Source organism: Stegostoma tigrinum, chromosome 26 (genome assembly GCF_030684315.1).
Source record: "Stegostoma tigrinum isolate sSteTig4 chromosome 26, sSteTig4.hap1, whole genome shotgun sequence".
Taxonomy (NCBI): Eukaryota; Metazoa; Chordata; class Chondrichthyes; order Orectolobiformes; family Stegostomatidae; genus Stegostoma; species Stegostoma tigrinum.
In genome coordinates, this window is record NC_081379.1 from 965,380 (window position 1) to 982,711 (window position 17,332).

The following is a 17,332-nucleotide window of genomic DNA, read 5'->3' on the forward strand; positions in this document are numbered from 1 at the left end:
GTTCATAGACTGTCAGAATGAAAGCACAAGGTCAGCAAAGAGGTTACAGGTTCTCAGGCTCGGACTTTACACTGAGGCAGTGTGTACCTGTGACCCTGGTCATGGGGAATGGATCAGGCTGCTACAGGGAGCTGTCTGTCAGGCAGACTCATCTGACCAGAGTAGGCTCATTAACATGGCAAATTGTTCAGAGTAATCATCAGCATCCTGATGTAGTTTGCAGAGCCATTATCCAGGCCATTCACACATCCTCTGGCCCTGTTGTAGGTCTACGCCCCACCACATTACAGCCAGCTCATTTGTGGGTTTTGTGGCGGCCTGATTCAGTCCCTGTGTTATAAGATGCCGCTTCTCTGCCTGGCGTTTCCTCAACAAACACCAAACTGAGATCTGGGTAAGTGAAACGTTAACATTCAGGGAGACAGAACATCTCCAGCACGTGCATCCAATCGATCTGCAGCAGGGTCTGAAAAGGCTGCAAATGAATGCCGAAGGTGCCAGTCAGGACAACGTTCTCTGAAGTTAACAATCAGCAAATACCAATTTTCTCCACCGGAGTGTTGAGAGGAAGGTAACCCCGCTTCACCAGCTCATCCATCATCGCCTCATCATCAGCCTGGATCTCCGAGACCATGTTACAGGGAATCAGGCCCACTCTGCCATTACTCTCCCCGTGGTAGAACCCGTCCACATCCTTTGATCCATGGACCTGCCAAAGAGAAAACAAGCCATCAGGCCCGTGGCTAATGAACACCCTCACTCTTACAATCGCATACACTCACACACACACACGCACTCACACACACATACATACACACACACACAGACACATACACACTCACAAACTCACACGCACACTCAAACACATACACTCACAAACAAACACAGACACACACACTCACACATACACACACTCAAACACATCTACACTCAAACATATACACACATTCACACACTCAAATTCACAGTCAAACACACACACACTCACACATACACACACTTAAACACACACACTCACACTCAAACACATCTACACTCAAACATATACACACATTCACACACAAACACACACACGCTCTCACATACACACACACTCAAACACACACACACTCAAATTCACACTCAAACCCACACACTCAAACACACAGACCCAAACACATACGCACAGTCACACTCAAATACACACAGACCCAAACATATACACACACTCACACGCAAACACACAGACTCAAACACATATACACTCAGACAAATACACACTGACATACACACACACACACTCACACTCAAACACACAAATACTTACACTCAAATACACACATACTCACACTCAGTCACACACATACACTCAAACACACACACTCACTCAAACACATACATACTCACACGCAATCACACACACTCACACACACTCTTTCTCACACATAATCACACTCTCTCTTACTCATACATTCAAACACTCACACTCTTACTTACACACACTTACTTGCACTCAAACACACGCACACAATCACTCGTACACAGAAACACACACAGACACACTCTCACGTACACACGCTCAAACACATATGTGCACAGACACTCTCTCTCACACACAAGCAGACACACTCTCTCACACACAGGCACATTCTCTCACAGACACACTCTCAAACATACACAGACACACACAGACAGAGACACACACTCACTCATACACAGACAGACAGACACACACACACTCACTCACACACAGACACACACACACTCTCTCACACAGAGACACACACACACACACAGACAGAAACACACACTCACTCATACACAGACAGACAGACACACACACACAGACACACACAGACAGAAACACACACTCACTCATACACAGACAGACACACACACACACTCACTCACACACAGACACACACACACTCACACACACAGACACACACACACTCACACACACAGACACACACACACACTCTCTCTCTCACACACACTCTCTCTCTCTCTTTCACACACACACACACACACTCACTCACACACAGACACACACACACACACACACAGACACACACACTCACTCACACACAGACACACACACACACACTCTCACACACACTCACTCACACACAGACACACACACACTCACTCACACACACACACACACTCACTCACACACACACAGACAGACACACTCACACACACACACACAGACAGACACACACACACTCACTCACACACAGACAGACACATACACACACACACACAGACACACACACACACACACTCACACACAGACACACACACACACACTCACACACAGACACACACACACACACACACTCACTCACACACACACTCACTCACTCACACACACACACACTCACTCACTCACAAACACACACACACACACACACTCACATTGCCTGCAATAGACACAGTTGGTGATGAAAAAGAGACTGCAAATCATTATCGAGAGAAAAATAAACTTAGATTCACAACATCAATTAAAGGCTAAAGAAGGAGAGGATTTGTTAAAAACAAATTGCCTGATTGGCCTGTTTGGGTTGAGGGAACAAGAAGTTGAGTGAAGTGCTGCAGCAGATGTGCAATGAGGCTATCTGAAGGAATTGGATAAGAAAGCTCTCTGAGGGGGTGTATGGATGGGAGCATGCGGAATTCAGGGGAGCATGCTGGAGTGGGTAAGCAAGCAGAAGGAGGCGGTGGGTGCTTTTCAGACTGCAAGGTGGTGAACTGTGACGTTCCACAAGAGCCGTGTCTGCAGTTGCCCCAGTGACGCCCACACCATTGTAAATGGCACACACTTCAGAAAAGCGCTGAAGGCATTCAAAATGGTTCACACAAGATCTCCCAGGAATGCCAGGCTTTTGGAATGTCGGGCATCAGAAATGAGGGACCTCGGGACCAAGGTAATTTGAGAGTGAGGGATCTCAGGACTGAGGGGTGTTGGGAGTGTAGGATCTCAGGAAGGAAAGACTTTGGGAATGAAGGGCCCCAGGTTTGAGGAGAGGCTGGAAAACTTTGGGCTTTTCCCCATGGAAGAGAGAACATCAGGAAGTGCATGAAAAGAGATTTATAAGATGGAGGGATTTTGATAAATTAATTGGAGTGAGTCATTAACCAGAGGTCACAGGCTGAAAATCATTGCAAAAGACGTCGAGATAAGATGAGGGGAGATTTTTCACAGAGTTGCTGCATACAGAATGCTAAACTGGTAAAGACGTACAAATTGATTCTGTTAACAATTTAAAAGGGAAACAGACAGATACCAGGGGATGAGAAATTGATAGGGTTACAAAAAACAGGAAAGTGAAACTAAATCCAACGTTCTTTCTCAGAGCCAACAACAGCACAAGGAGCTGAAATGCTGTACGTTTCTCTGATTTTATGACAATAAATCCCACTCTGTTTTCCTTTTCATAGGAGGTATGTAAACCCAGCTCAATAATGTCTTTCTAATTCCACACCCTTTAATTTTCTCCAATAATCTCCTGCACTGTCTCTGGTCAAAGTATTTTCACATTTCCCAGTTCCACTCATTTCATGATAAGGATGTATTAAACCCAGAGTTTTGGCTGTACAGAGGGTGAAGAAGGGAGGCCTAATAGGAGAGCACTAACTGAGTTCAAAGGTGACAAAAGATGATGGCTTCAGCGGCTGATCAGCTCAAGAGGTTGAACCTCTGCGTGCAAGAGAAGGTGCTTTTGGAGAGGGTGTGGGTTTGGAAGTTCAGCTCAGGGCAGTGAGGGGAATGGAATCAGTGCCGAGAGGGTGGAGTTTATGTGAGGGACTGAATGTGATCCTGGGCCTTCACAATGTTATGTGCAGTTCAGGTCTCCTTATCCGAGCTAGGACGCTCTGGCTCGGAGGGGTTTCCTGGGGAATGCAGCACGGATGTGTGATGAGGGACTGGGTCAGTTAGGACGGAAGTTCAGAAGAATGTGGGGTAGGTGGGGAATGAATCTCATAGAAACCTATAAAATTTGAACAGGACTGGATGACGTAAAAGTTAAAGAGGAGAGGGCTCAGTTTGGGGTATGAAAGTTTCCAGAACAAGTAATAGGACACAGTATGGAAAGGTTCAGGAATCTAATTTCAGGCACAGCAAATAGGGAGACAACTAGAAGAGGGCTCATTCAAAGTAGGACTGAAATGCACTCAGGGTATGAAACAAGGTAAATGAGCCTGTAGCACAGATTGTAATTGGCAGGTATAATGTTGTGTGCATCACTGAGATGTTGCTGAGAGGAGATCAGGGCTGGGAACAAAATAACCAAGGAGATGTCTCCTATCGAAAGGAAGGCAGATGAGCAGGTGTTGCCCTGTTTGTTAGAAATGAAACTGGAATCAATAGCAAGAAGTTCAGAAGGTTCAGAAGGGGTAGAACGTGCATGGGTGGAGCTGAGGAACCGCAAAGGACAGATGACCCTGATAGAATCATGTACTGACTTCCTAGCAGTAGTCAAGATCAGGCAGAAAATAAATCAGGAGGTAGCAAAGACATGCAAGAAAGGCGCTACTACAATAATCCTTGGGGACTTTAACATGCAGGTAGACTCGGAAAATCAGGTTGGTAGCAGGTCCCAAAAAGGAATTTGAGGCTTGTCTATGAGATAGTTTTTTGGAGCAGCTTGTGGTAGAACCCAACGGGGAAATGGTAATACTGGATTTGGTGCTGTGTAATGGGACAAACCTGATTAGGGCACTTGAGGTGAAGGAAGCCCTAGGGGACAGTGACCAGAGCATAATAGAATTCAGCCTGCAGTTTGAGGGGGAGAAGCTGGAATCAGAATCCCTTTACAATTGAATAAAGGGAACTATAAAGGAATGAGCGAGGAACTGGCCAGAGGTGATTGGAAGGGGAGCCTCACAGGGAAGATTGTGGAGCATCAATGGCAGGAGTTTCCTGGAGCAATTTGGGAGGCATTGCAGAAATTCATCACAAGGAAGAAACAAACACACTAAGGGGAAGTTGAGGCAGACAAAGGAAGTCAGTGACAGCATAATAGCAAAAGGAAAAGCATACAGCGTAGTGAAAATTAACGGGAAGCCAGAGGGTTGGGAGCACTTTAAAAACCAGCAGAGGATGACTAAAAAAGCAATAAGGTAGGAGAAGATGAAATATCAGAGTAATAAATATCAGCTAATAACGTAAAAGAAATTGCAAGAGTTGCTTTAAATATCTCAAAGACTGAGGCAGAAGTGGACGTGAGCTGCTGGAAAATGGGCTGGAGTAGTAGTAATGGGGAGCAAATCAATGATGGAGGAAAGGAATCGATACTGTGTGTCAGTCTTCATGGTGGAAGACACCAGGAGTATACCAGAACTCCGAGAGAGACACGGGCAGAGAGTGTCATGGCCATCACTAAGAGGTGGTGAAGCTGAAAAGTCTGAAGGTGGATAAATCACCCAGATGAGATGGACTACGCCCCAGAGTTCTGGAGGAGATTGTGGAGGCATCGGTGGGGATCTTTCAGGAATCACTGGAGTCAGGGACAGTTGCAGAGAACAGGAAAATAGTTAATGTAAATCCCCACCTCCCCCGCCCCCATTCAAGGAGGGAGGGGGGCAGGAGACAGGAAGCTACAGGCTGGTTAGCCTGACCTTGGTCGTTGGTAAGATTTAAGAGTCTATTATTGAGGATGAGATTGCAGAATACTTGGAAGTTCACGGTAAAATAGGACTCAGTCAGCACAGCTTCATCAAGGGGAGGTCATGCCTGACAAGTCTGTTAGAATTCTTTGGGGTGTAATGAATAAGTTAGACAAAGGAGAGCCTGGGGACGTGATCTATTTGGATGTCCAGAAGGCCTTTGACAAAGTGCCTCACAGGAGCCTGTTAAATAAGATAAGAGCCCATGGTGTTAGGGGTAAGGTATTGGCTTGGATAGAGGATTGGTTCACTGGCAGAGGGCAGAAAGTGGGGATAAAGGGGGTCTCTTTCAGGATGACAGTGGGTGATTAGGGGAGTTCCGCAGGGATCAGCGTTGGGAGCACAACTATTCATGTTGTACATTAACGATCTAGCTGAAGGGCATTGTTGCTAAATTTACAGCTGACACAAAGATAGACAGAGGGACAGGTAGTGTTGAGGAAGTGGGACAGACTGGGTACCCAATTGGAGGATGGTGGGGGAGTGTGAGGGATGGTGGGGAAGGTGGGAGATAGTGGGGGATGGTAGGGGAAGGTGGGGGTGGGGGTGTGGGGGATGGTAGCGGTAGGTGGGGGATGGTGGGGATGTTGGGGGAAGGTGGGGGACGGTGGGGGATGGTGGGGGAAGGTCGGGGTGGGGCTGGGGGATGGTAGCGGTAGGTGGGGAATGTTGGGGGACGGTGGGGGATGGTGGGGCATGTTGGGGGAGATGGTGGGGGAAGGTGGGGGGTGGGGATGTGGGGGATTGTAGCGGTAAGTGGAGGATGGTGAGGGATGTTGGGGGACGGTGGGGGATGGTGGGGCATGTTGGGGGAGATGGTGGGGGAAGGTGGGGGGTGGGGATGTGGGGGATTGTAGCGGTAGGTGGAGGATGGTGAGGGATGTTGGGGGACGGTGGGGGCTGGAATATGGAATGGGCAAAGATGGTCTTGGATTCAGAGGTAACTGCACCTTGAAGCTAAAGTAAAACAAAGCTATAGAAAGCATCAAAATGACTAGAGTCAAACAACAAACAAAGCCAATATAATAAAGTTATGTGAAACTGTAAAAGTTTGCAAACCATTTTAAAACGTTAACCAGGTACACCAATACTGACGACAATGTAACACAGGGATGGCTGTCTCAGAGAAAGGAATAACACAAGAACAGGAGCAGGCCATTCAGCCCCTAAGGTCTGCCCTGCTGTCATTCAGTGTGATCATGGCTGATTTTCGACTCCGTTTCCCCACCCAACCCCTGGATTCCCTCAAATTCCTGAGAGACCAAACTCCATGGAGTTACCATCTCCCCTTCCAGGCCCTTTACGTGATAAAGCAAATACAAAGTAATTGATTAATCAGAGTAAAGAGATGTCATTGGCCTGAAACTACAGATGCTGAGTACTTCCAGTATTTCCTGCTTTTGGTTCAGATTTCCAGCATCGCAGGGTCTTGCATTGCCTTACCTTAATTATTTGTCCCTCTTTGAAAGGCAGCTCTTCTTCAGCAGCATCAGGATTAGGTGACATCGATAAAGGATCATAATCAAAAAGAGCGACGAAAATCCTGGGCAGGGCGTCCTCACTGCAGACCTCGCCCTCAGACTCTGGAGAGAGACGCTCACGAGCACAGGGCCTGCCTGTGAAAGCACACAATGCACACACTGAGACCCTGGAAACAGCCACAGACGGAAATGCTGCGCTTCCTCTCCATATACACAGGCAAAGTTACATTTATATATAGCACCCTTCGGAACAAGACATCCCAAAGTGTGTCATAGAATATGTAGCAATTTTTAAAAACATAGTTATTTTTGCAACATCGGAAATGCCATAGTCAATTTGTGCACAGCAGGATCCCATAAAAAGTCAAGCTGTGCAGTAGCTCAGTGGCTCGCATTGCTGCCTCACAGTGCCAGGGTCCTGGGTTCAATCCCACCCTCGGGTGACTGTGTGGAGTTTGCACATTCTCCCTGTGTCTGTGCGGGTTTCCACGCACAGTCTAAAGATGTGCAGGTTAGGGTGGATTGGCCGTGCTAAATTGCCCGTAGTGTCCAGGGGTGTGTAGATGAGTTGGGTTATAGGGGGATGGGTCTGGGCAGGATGCTCTGATGATCAGTGTGGACTTGTTGGGCGGAAGGGCCTGTTTCCACACTGTAGGGATTCTATGGTCTGATAATTGATGTGATTACAATCATCTGTTCTAGTGATGCCATTAGGATCCCAGTTGATGGTAAGATTGTTCAAGTCAGATTCCAAAGTAAATCCTGGCTTGATGGACATCCATTTAATTGCTTTACTTCCAGCAAACATCTGCGATCACTGAATGCTTTTTCCTTTAATGACTGTCTCCTCATAAAACTATTAAACAAACTGCTAACATAGTTCACTTATCCCTGAGCACATGTTCGAAACTTGTGCATTTAACAGCCTTACAGGATATGATTTTATTTATTATTATCACATGAAACGAGATACTGTGAAAAGTATCATTTTGTGTGCTATCCAGACAAACTGTGCCTTATATAAGTACAAATAGAACAGAACGCAGAATATAGTTACAGCGACAAAAACAGTACCGAGAAAGATTGACTCTAATATATCAGAGTTTTTTCACAAATCTGATAACACGGGAAGGAGCTATGTGTTTTCAAACCTTTATAACTTCTGCCCGATGGATGGGGGTGGAAGAGAGTGTAGCTGGGGTGGGAGGGTTGATTATGTTGATTGCTTTTCTAAGGTGGTGGGAAGTATAGACAGAGTTGATGGGCGGAAGGATGGTTTGTGTGATGGGCTGATTCACAATTTTTCGCAGCCTTGTACAGAGCAGTTCCCATACCAAGCTGTGATGCATCTGTGATGGAATCTGACTTGAACAATCTTACCATCAACTGGGATCCTAATGGCATCACTAGAACAGATGATTGTAATCACATCCATTAAAAAACGGTAAGAGACATTGTGGACGGGCCAAATTTCCCTAGCCTCTTGTTGAAGTAGCATCAATGTGGACGGAGCAGGACAGATTGTTGGTGATATTTACACCCTGGAACTTGAAGCTGTTGACTACCTCCACCTCAGCGCCATCGATACTGACAGGAGCATGGCCGCCATTCCACTTCCTGAAGTCAATGACCAGCTCCTCGTTTTGCTGATGTTGAGGGAGAGATTGTTATCTTTACACCATGCCACTAGGCACTCTGTCTCTTTCCTGTACTCTGTCTCGTCATTGTTTGAGAGTGACCCACTACGGTGGTGTCATCAGCAAATTTGTAAATGGAGTTAGAGCTGAATGAATGTAAAGGACAGTAGTTAGGGAATGAGTACGCAGCCTGTGGGGTGCAGGTGTTGAGGATTATCATGGAGGAGAGTTGTCACCTATCCCTACTGATTGTGATCTGCAGGTCAGGATCCAGTTGCAGAGGGGGCGCAGAGTCCTGGGTCTTGGAGTTTGGAGATGAGTTTTGTTGGAATTGTGGAATTGCCTGACATAGGTGTCCTTGTTATCCCAGTGTTCCAGGGATGGGCAAGGGAGACAGTGCCTACCACAGACCTATCATTACAGTGGGTGAGCTGTAGTGGCTCAAGGCAATCTGGGAGGTTGGAGTGCCATTACTAACCTCTTGAAGCACTTCACAATGATGGATATCAGAGCCAGTGGGCAGTCATCATTAAGGCACATTACCTGATTTTTCTCCTGCACCAGGGTAATAGTGGTCTTCTTGAAGCAGGTGGGAAGCTCACATCAGAGTAAGGAGAGGTGAAAGAGTTATTCATCATTTATATAAATGATCTGGATGAAAATTTAGGAGGTTTTACAGGAGAATTTACAGGTGACACCAAGGTTGATGGTATCAACGACAGTGAAGAAGGTTATGTGGGAACGCACCAAGATCTTGATCAACTGGGCCAGTGGGCTAAGGAATGGCAGATGGAGTTTCATTTGGATAAATGCAAGATGTTGCATTTTGGTGGGTCAAACCATGGCAGGGCTGACACAGTCAGTGGTAGGGCCCTGGGGCGTGGTATAGGACAAAAGATCTTCAGGGCACAGGTTCATAGCTCCTCAGGAAGTGGAGTGACAGGTAGGCGGGGCGGTGAGGAAGGCTTTCAGCATGCTTGCTTTCATTGGTCAGAGCACTGAGTACAGGAGTTGGGGGTATCTTGTTGCAGCTGTGAAGGTGTTGGTGAGGCCACATTTGGAGTATTGTGTGCAGTTCTGGATGCCCTATTATAGAAAGGATGCTTTTAAAATAGAAAGAGTGTAGAAAAGATTTACTATGATGCTGCCTGGGCCGGTAGGTTTGAGTTGTAAGGACAGGCTGAGACATTTCCCCCTGGAGTAAAGGAGGCGGGGGGTGACCTTACAGAGGTTTATAAAATTATCAGGGGCATTGATAAGTAGATAGATTCGCCCCCATGGTAAGAGAGTCTAAAACTGAGGGAATCACTTTAAGGGAGAGATACTAAAGGGTCCAGAGGGACAATTTCCCACACGGTTGGTGGTCAGTGTTTGGTGGTGGACTGCCAGGGATAAGGTGGAGACGAGTACAATTTTGTAATTTCAGAAACATTTGGACAGGTACACGCGTGGGATAAGGATTAAACACAGGCTAATGGGGCTAGTTTAAATTGTGAGAACGGGGCAGCGCGGGCAGGTTGAGCCAAAGGGCCTGTGTCCATGCTGTAGGCCTCCCTGATTCTATGACTTTACCTGGTTCTGTCTAGTTTAGAATCCAAGTTTGAAGTATCACCATAATCCTGGGCTTTAGGAAAGTAGCTGTCCCAGGCCCTTACTCTTCTTCAAAATAACTCATGGGATCTTCCACATAGCAATCAACTGTAAATACTGAGATAACACGGTGTGGAGCTGGATGAACACAGCAGGGTTGATTGGTTAGGAATTTCATAGAATCCCTACAGTGTGGAAACAGGCCCTTCAGCCCAACAAGTCCAAACCGACCCTCAGACCCATCCTCTTATAACCGACCTAATCTACACATCCCTGAACGCTGCAGGCAATTTAACACGGCCAACCCACCTAGTCTGCACATCTTTGGACTGTGGGAGGAAACCAGAGCACCCGGAGGAAACCCACGCAGACACGGGGAGAATGTGCAAACTCCACACGGACAGTTGCCTGAGGCTGGAATTGAACCCAGGTCCCTGTGGCACCGTGCTGCCAAGTGAGTGAATTTTACTTGGTGTAAGTATTCAGGCCATTGGTCTGGGTGTTTATTGTTGGTTTTGGTGGGATTTTGCTGTATGATGAGCAGCTACCAATGACCTGTTCTATTGAATGGACATGGGCCTGAAACATTACATCTCGCTATGTACATACGGTGCCAGACCAGCTTAGTATCTCCAACCCTTTCTGTTCCGACTTTAGATTTTCAGAATCATCAGGATGTTGTTTCTGCCCATCAACAGCAATCTCGGTTCAGAACATAGTGAATGGGCTGTAAAAGTCTTTTGGGGTGTGTCCAGGTCATGGGCAGCATTATAGAAATGCAGTCCTTTTGTTGTTCCGAAAGCTGCTTGGGTTTGAAGTAACAGCCAACAGACAGCACCACGCCTCTCCCATACCTGGTGCACTGGATCTCATCTAAAGCTCAGGAATATTTGACTCAGCTCCTCTTTAAAATTTGAAAGGCTTCATCATTTTTTAAGTTGGTGTTTTCTTTAAAATAAAGGTGGCCAGGATCTTGTTTAATGCCTGGGTTTAACAGCAGAGACAGAGCTGGGAGGTAACAAGATGCAGAGTTGGATGAATCTTCTTCAGAAAGTCAGCCTTTCTGCTCCTCCGATGCTGCTTGGCCTGCTGTGTTCATCCAGCTCTACACCTTGTTATCTCCAGCATCTGCAGCTCCTATTACCCCAGAGCTGGGAGGTGTTTTCTAGTGATCAATTCCAGTGATAAAACATAGAACATAGAAAAGTACAGCACAGTTCAGGCCCTGTGGCCCACGATGTTGTGCCGTGGAATAATCCTAATCCAAAAATAAAATAACCTAACCTACATTCCCCTCAATTCACTGCTGTCCATGTGCATGTCCGGCAGTTGCTTAAATGTCACTAATGACTCCGCTTCCACGACTACCACTGGTAAACTATTCCATGCGCTCACAACTCTCTGGGTGAAGAACCTCCCTCTGACGTCTCCTCTATACCTTTCTCCTATGACCCCTCGTGGCAGTCAATCCTGCCCTGGGGAAAAGTCTCTGGCAATCAATCTATTGCAGTGATCAATCTCACTCATCCCTGATAATAAGAAGACTCTGAAGAGCTGAGATGAAGAATTGAAGAGGACTGCTCGTTAATTACCATATCGGCTCTCAGACGCCATGCTGCGCTGAGCTGGCCATTTTCTTCGACCGGCAACATTACGATAATAAACATCATCTCTCGCCGGAGAGATATTCCCTTCACTTCCTGAACGGGAATGACCTCCTTCGCTGTTACTGTCCACGGTGATTTCTGTATGGAGATGGAATATCAGATGTTACAAAGTCAAAGAAAACTGCATTAAAACACAGCCCTCTCACTGAATTGGTGCCATGATCATCTTTACCAAGACATTACACATTTCCCTGTAAAGGTTCAATCATTTCAACCAGGTCCCACCAAAGTGCTTTAAATTTTTAACAAGAGTTCTGCGTTGTCTTAATCTTGAGAAGCTCCAGCCCTTTCTCAGTGTAAGCCTCTCTGTTGTGATATCGAATTAACCTGGTGTTGTGTGATTTCAAGGGAATCACGTTTGAAATCCAGATGGAGACAGATGTTATGCCTGGTTCCCAATAGATAGAGTTTTTTTCTAATGAATAATGTCACTTGTAATATTGCTATCATTCAGTAAATTATGTCTTGTTAAGACTCATCCTCTTGCACTGTTAACTGAACAAACCTTAGTCCCAGTACAGAAAGATTCTCCACCAGGAGTTTCTTTTAAATTTATTCATTTGCAGGATACGGTTGCCTGACTAGGCCGACATTTGTTATCGAATCCCATAGCCCAGAGAACAGCTGACAGTCAACCATACTGCTATGGGTTTGGAGTCACATGTAGGCAGGGCCAGGTAAGGACAGTAATCTCCTTTACTAAACGGCTTTGGTGGCAGCTGGTTTTTCTGACAATGATTCATGGTCATGAATCGGTGCAACATCGAGGGCCGAAGGGCCTGTTTTGCGCAGTATTGTTCAATGTCATCACCCAATTCTTAACTCTACATCTTTACTGCATGCAATTACACCATCTGTCATGGTGGGATTGGAACCCAAGTCCCCTGAACATCACCTGGATCTCAGGTTGACAGTTTAGTGACAATACAACTAGGACTGAATACTCTGTCATTGTTTACTTCAAAGAGCAGAAAGGGAGGGATGTGGCAGAGCTCAAACACAACCATTAGCGGGTGGTGAATGTTTCTGCCAGGTAGCAGGCATCGTTACTGAAATACCACAAAGAAGCATGGCTTTCAGAAGACAAGAACATTTCCCCATTTTATATACTTTCCTTTCTTCAGAATACTCAAGGGAAGTGAAGGGAAAGGTCGTAGATTTAACTAAAATGCTGAAGCTGCGGCAGTGGGGATCTCACAGATATCACTGCTACAACAAACAGATTATTTAAAAGATAAAGCAGATAGTTTTTAATGGAAAAAAGTTGTCAGAAAGCTGCAGATTAATAATGTAAACATTCTCCCTCCCACTCCCCCTGGTGGCAGGTCCATCCTTGGCCTCCTCCACTGTCAGAGTGAGGCCAGACGTAAACTGGAGGAACGATACCTGGTATTTCACTTTGGGAGCTTACAGCCCAATGGCCTCAATATTGAGTTCACCAGCTTCAACATCCCTCCACCCCCAACCTTTCCATCTTCCGACTCAGACATCCACTCACCCCTCCCCACTGACCAACCACAGTAACCCCCTACCTGCATTCACCCATCTCCATCATATCTACGCCCCCCCCATTTATTTCTGGGGATCCCACCCTCCCCAGTCCTGACAAAGAGTTTTGGCCCAAAACATTGACCTTCCTGATCCCCCGATGCTGTCTGACCGGCTGTGCTTTTCCAGCTCCACATTTACTGACTCTAGCTTCCAGCATCTGCAGTCCTCACTGCGTCCAAGTCAAAAAGTCTTCTTTAGCCTGCATCTATAAAACTTATTTGGAAAATTATGGAATGGGACATGCTGGTACTTTGGGCTGTGAAAGGTGGGAATGTGACAAGTTTTGACCATGAAAAGACAGGAAGTCATTATCTTGGCTGGAGGAAGCAGGACAACATCAATTTTACATGCAGAAGGCAGAAACCAGAAAAAGATCCCCAGTAAGCTGCACAGAGATATAGCATGGTTATTTATCAGAGAAGATTCCAAGGAAGAAGAACAAATGAAATCCTTAAGTGGGCATGACAGGAGAAACAATATTGCTGAAAGGATTTAACATCAGAGAAGGGAAAAATACAGGACAGGATTGGACACCATGGAGAAAACAATGCTTAGGATGCAGAATTGCTTCAAATGTAAATGTTAAATCTCAGGCTGCTGCTAAATGTAAAAAGACCTAGAGCAGAAAACATTGCAAACTGTTAAAATGTAAAAGAAAGCATTGGACAATTCGTAAGAAATACCAAGTGAAGGGTAAACAACATTTATACTGTCTGGGAGGAGGTGTTTTTGTGATATGGCTGGGGCCTCACTAATGAACCTTTGGGGCCTGGAAAAGCCAAAGTGAGTGATTTTGTGCAAAAAACACTGCCCACCATGTCACATTGCTCTCACTCTGGGGCTACAGCTATTTTCAAGCTTCAACACGGAGACAAGTTAATCTCAGTTTTATAATTAACAATTGCTGTTTATGGAAGAGACATTGGGCTTTTAGCAAGAGAAATCTTCCCTCCCATTTCCAAGCATCACGATTCGTTGAATCACTGAGGTATTTCAGCGCAGAAAGAGGCCATTCCGCCTCACATGACTGTACTGGGTTATTAAATGAGCATTGTTATTCAGAAGATTTACAGACTACATCCCAGATATCACTGTCACCATGCCTAAATATGTCCTGTCCCACCAGCAGGACAGACCCAGCAGAGGGGATGGCACAGTGGGATACAGACGGGAGGGAGTTGCTCTGGGAGTCCTCAACACTGACTCTGGACCGATGAAGTCTCATGGCTTCAAGTTAAACATGGGTAAGGAAACCTCCTGCTGATTACCACACACCGTCCTCCCTCAGCTGATTATTCAATATTCCTCCGTGTTGGACAACGCTCAGAGGAAGCACCGAGGACGGTAAGGGCACTAAATATACTCTGGGTGGGGGATTTCAATGTCCCCCACCAAGAGTGGCTCGGCAGCAGTACTACTGATCGAGCTGGTCGGGTCCTAAAGGACAGAGCTGCGAGACTGGGTCTGTGGCAGGTGGTGAGGGAACCAACAGGAGGGAATAAACATACCTGACCTCAGCAAGTTTTGAGAAGATTTGTAGCTAAGGTTGAGTTTCTGGATGTGAGTTTGCTCGCTGAGCTGGAAGGTTAGTTTTCAGACATTTCGTCACCATTCTAGGTAACATCATCAGTGAGCCTCCGGTGAAGCGCTGGTGTTATGTCCCGCTTTCTATTTATATGTTTAGGTTTCCTTGGGTTGGTGATGTCATTTCCTGCATTGGTGATGTCATTTCCTGTTCTTTTTCTCAGAGGATGGTAAATTGGCTCCAAATCAGTGTGTTTGTTGATGGAGTTCCGGTTGGAATGCCATGCTTCTAGGAATTCTCGTGTGTGTCTCTGTTTGGCTTGTCCTAGGATGGATGTGTTGTCCCAATCAAAGTGGTGTCCTTCCTCATCTGTATGTAAGGATACGAGTGATAGTGGGTCATGTCTTTTTGTGGCTAGCTGATGTTCGTCACAAAAAGACATGACCCACCAGCGCTTCACCGGAGGCTCACTGATGATGTTACCTAGAATGGTGATGAAACGTCTGAAAACGAACCTTCCAGCTCAGCGAGCAAACTCACATCCATACTTGAGCTCATCCTTACCAATCTGCCAGCTGCAGATGTATCTGTCCATGTCAGTATGGGTAAGAGAGACCCCCATCGCTCAGTCCTTGTGCCTTCACATTGAGAATAACCCCCAGCGTGTTGTGTGACACTATCACCGTGCTAAACGGGACAGATTTCACACAGATCTAGCAACTCAAGATATGAGGCGCTGTGGGCCATCAACAGCAGCAGAACTGTACTCCAGCACAATCTGTAACCTCATGGCCCAGCACATGCCCCACTCAACCATTACCATCAAGCCAGGGGATCTACCCTGGTTCAAGGGAGAGTGCAGGAGGGCATGCCAGGAGCAGCACCAGGCTGTACCTGAGATAAGGTGCCAACCTGGTGAAGCCAACAAACAGGACTACTTTACGTACTAAACAGCGAAAGCAGCAAGTGATAGACAGAGCTAAGCGATCCCACAACCAACGGATCAGATCCAAGCTCTGCAGTCCTGCCACATCCAGTGGTGAATGGTGGTGGGCAATTAAACAACTCACTGAAGGAGGAGGCTCCACAAATATCGCCATCCTCAATGATGGAAGAGCCCAGCACATCAATGCAAAAGGTAAGGCTGAAGCATTCGCAGCAATCTTCAGCCAGAAGTGCTGAGCGGATGATCAATCTCAGCCTCCTCCAGTGGTCCCCAGCATCACAGATACCAGTCTTCAGCCAATTCGATTCACTCCTTGTGATATCAAGAAACGGTTGGAGACACTGGGTACTGCAAAGGCTATGGGCCCTGACAACCTTCCGGCAATAGTACTGAGGACTGGTGCCCAGAACTTGCCGCTCCCCGAGCCAAGCTGTTCCAGTGCAGTTACAACACTGGCATCTACCTGACAGTGTGGAAAATTGCCCAGGTGTGTCCTGTACACAAAAAGCAGGACAAATCCAACCCGGCCAATTCCCGCCCCATCAGTCTCCTCTCGATCATCAGTAAAGTGATGGAAGGTGTCAGTAACAGAGCTGTCGAGCAGCCCCTGCTCAGCAATATCCTGCTCAGTGATGCCCAGTTTGGGTTCCACCAGGGCCACTCAGCTCCTGATCTCATTACAGCCTTGGGTCAAACTTGGACAAAAGAGCCGAATTCCAGAGGGTGAGGTGAGAGTGACAGCCCTTGATATCAAGGCTGCATTCGACCGAGTGTGGCATCAAGGAGCCCTGGCAAAGCTGGAATCAGTGGGTATCAGGGGGCAAACTCTCCGGTGGTTGGAGTCCTACCTGGCACATAGAAGGTGGCCGTGGTCGTTGGGGGTCAGTCATCTCAGCTCCAGGACATCTCTGCAGGACTTCCTCAGGGTGGTACCCTCAGCCCAACCATCTTCAGCTGCTTCATCAATGACCTCCCCTCTATCATAAGGTCAGAAGTGGGGATGATTGCACAAAGCTCAGCACCATTCGTGAATCCTCAGATACTGAAGCAGACCGCATTCACATGCGGCAAGATCTGGACAATATCTAGGTTCGGGCTGACAAGTGGCAAGTGACGTTCGTGCCACACAAATGCCAGGCTGTGACAATCCAACCACTGCCCCTTGATATTCAATGGTTTCACCGTCACTGAATCCCCCGTTAGCAACATCCTGGGGGCTATCGTTGACCAGAAACTCAACTGGACTCACCACATTAACAGAAGCTACAAGAGCAGGCAAGAAG

At 46.7% G+C, this 17,332-nt stretch overlaps 1 protein-coding gene across 10 annotated transcripts in view; it reads right to left on the reverse strand.

Annotated features, from left to right (window-relative positions):
* rimbp2b (RIMS binding protein 2b) overlaps positions 1-17,332 on the reverse strand; it is a 352,244-nt gene that overhangs the window by 34,156 nt on the left and 300,756 nt on the right. For all 10 annotated transcript variants that reach the window (XM_059654874.1, XM_059654875.1, XM_059654876.1 and 7 more), the window contains 3 exons: positions 11,953-12,105; positions 7,096-7,268; positions 541-709 (listed from right to left, as the gene is read on the reverse strand). In XM_059654874.1, the coding sequence (XP_059510857.1) occupies positions 541-709; positions 7,096-7,268; positions 11,953-12,105 (495 nt within the window). The remainder of the gene's footprint in view (positions 1-540; positions 710-7,095; positions 7,269-11,952; positions 12,106-17,332) is intronic.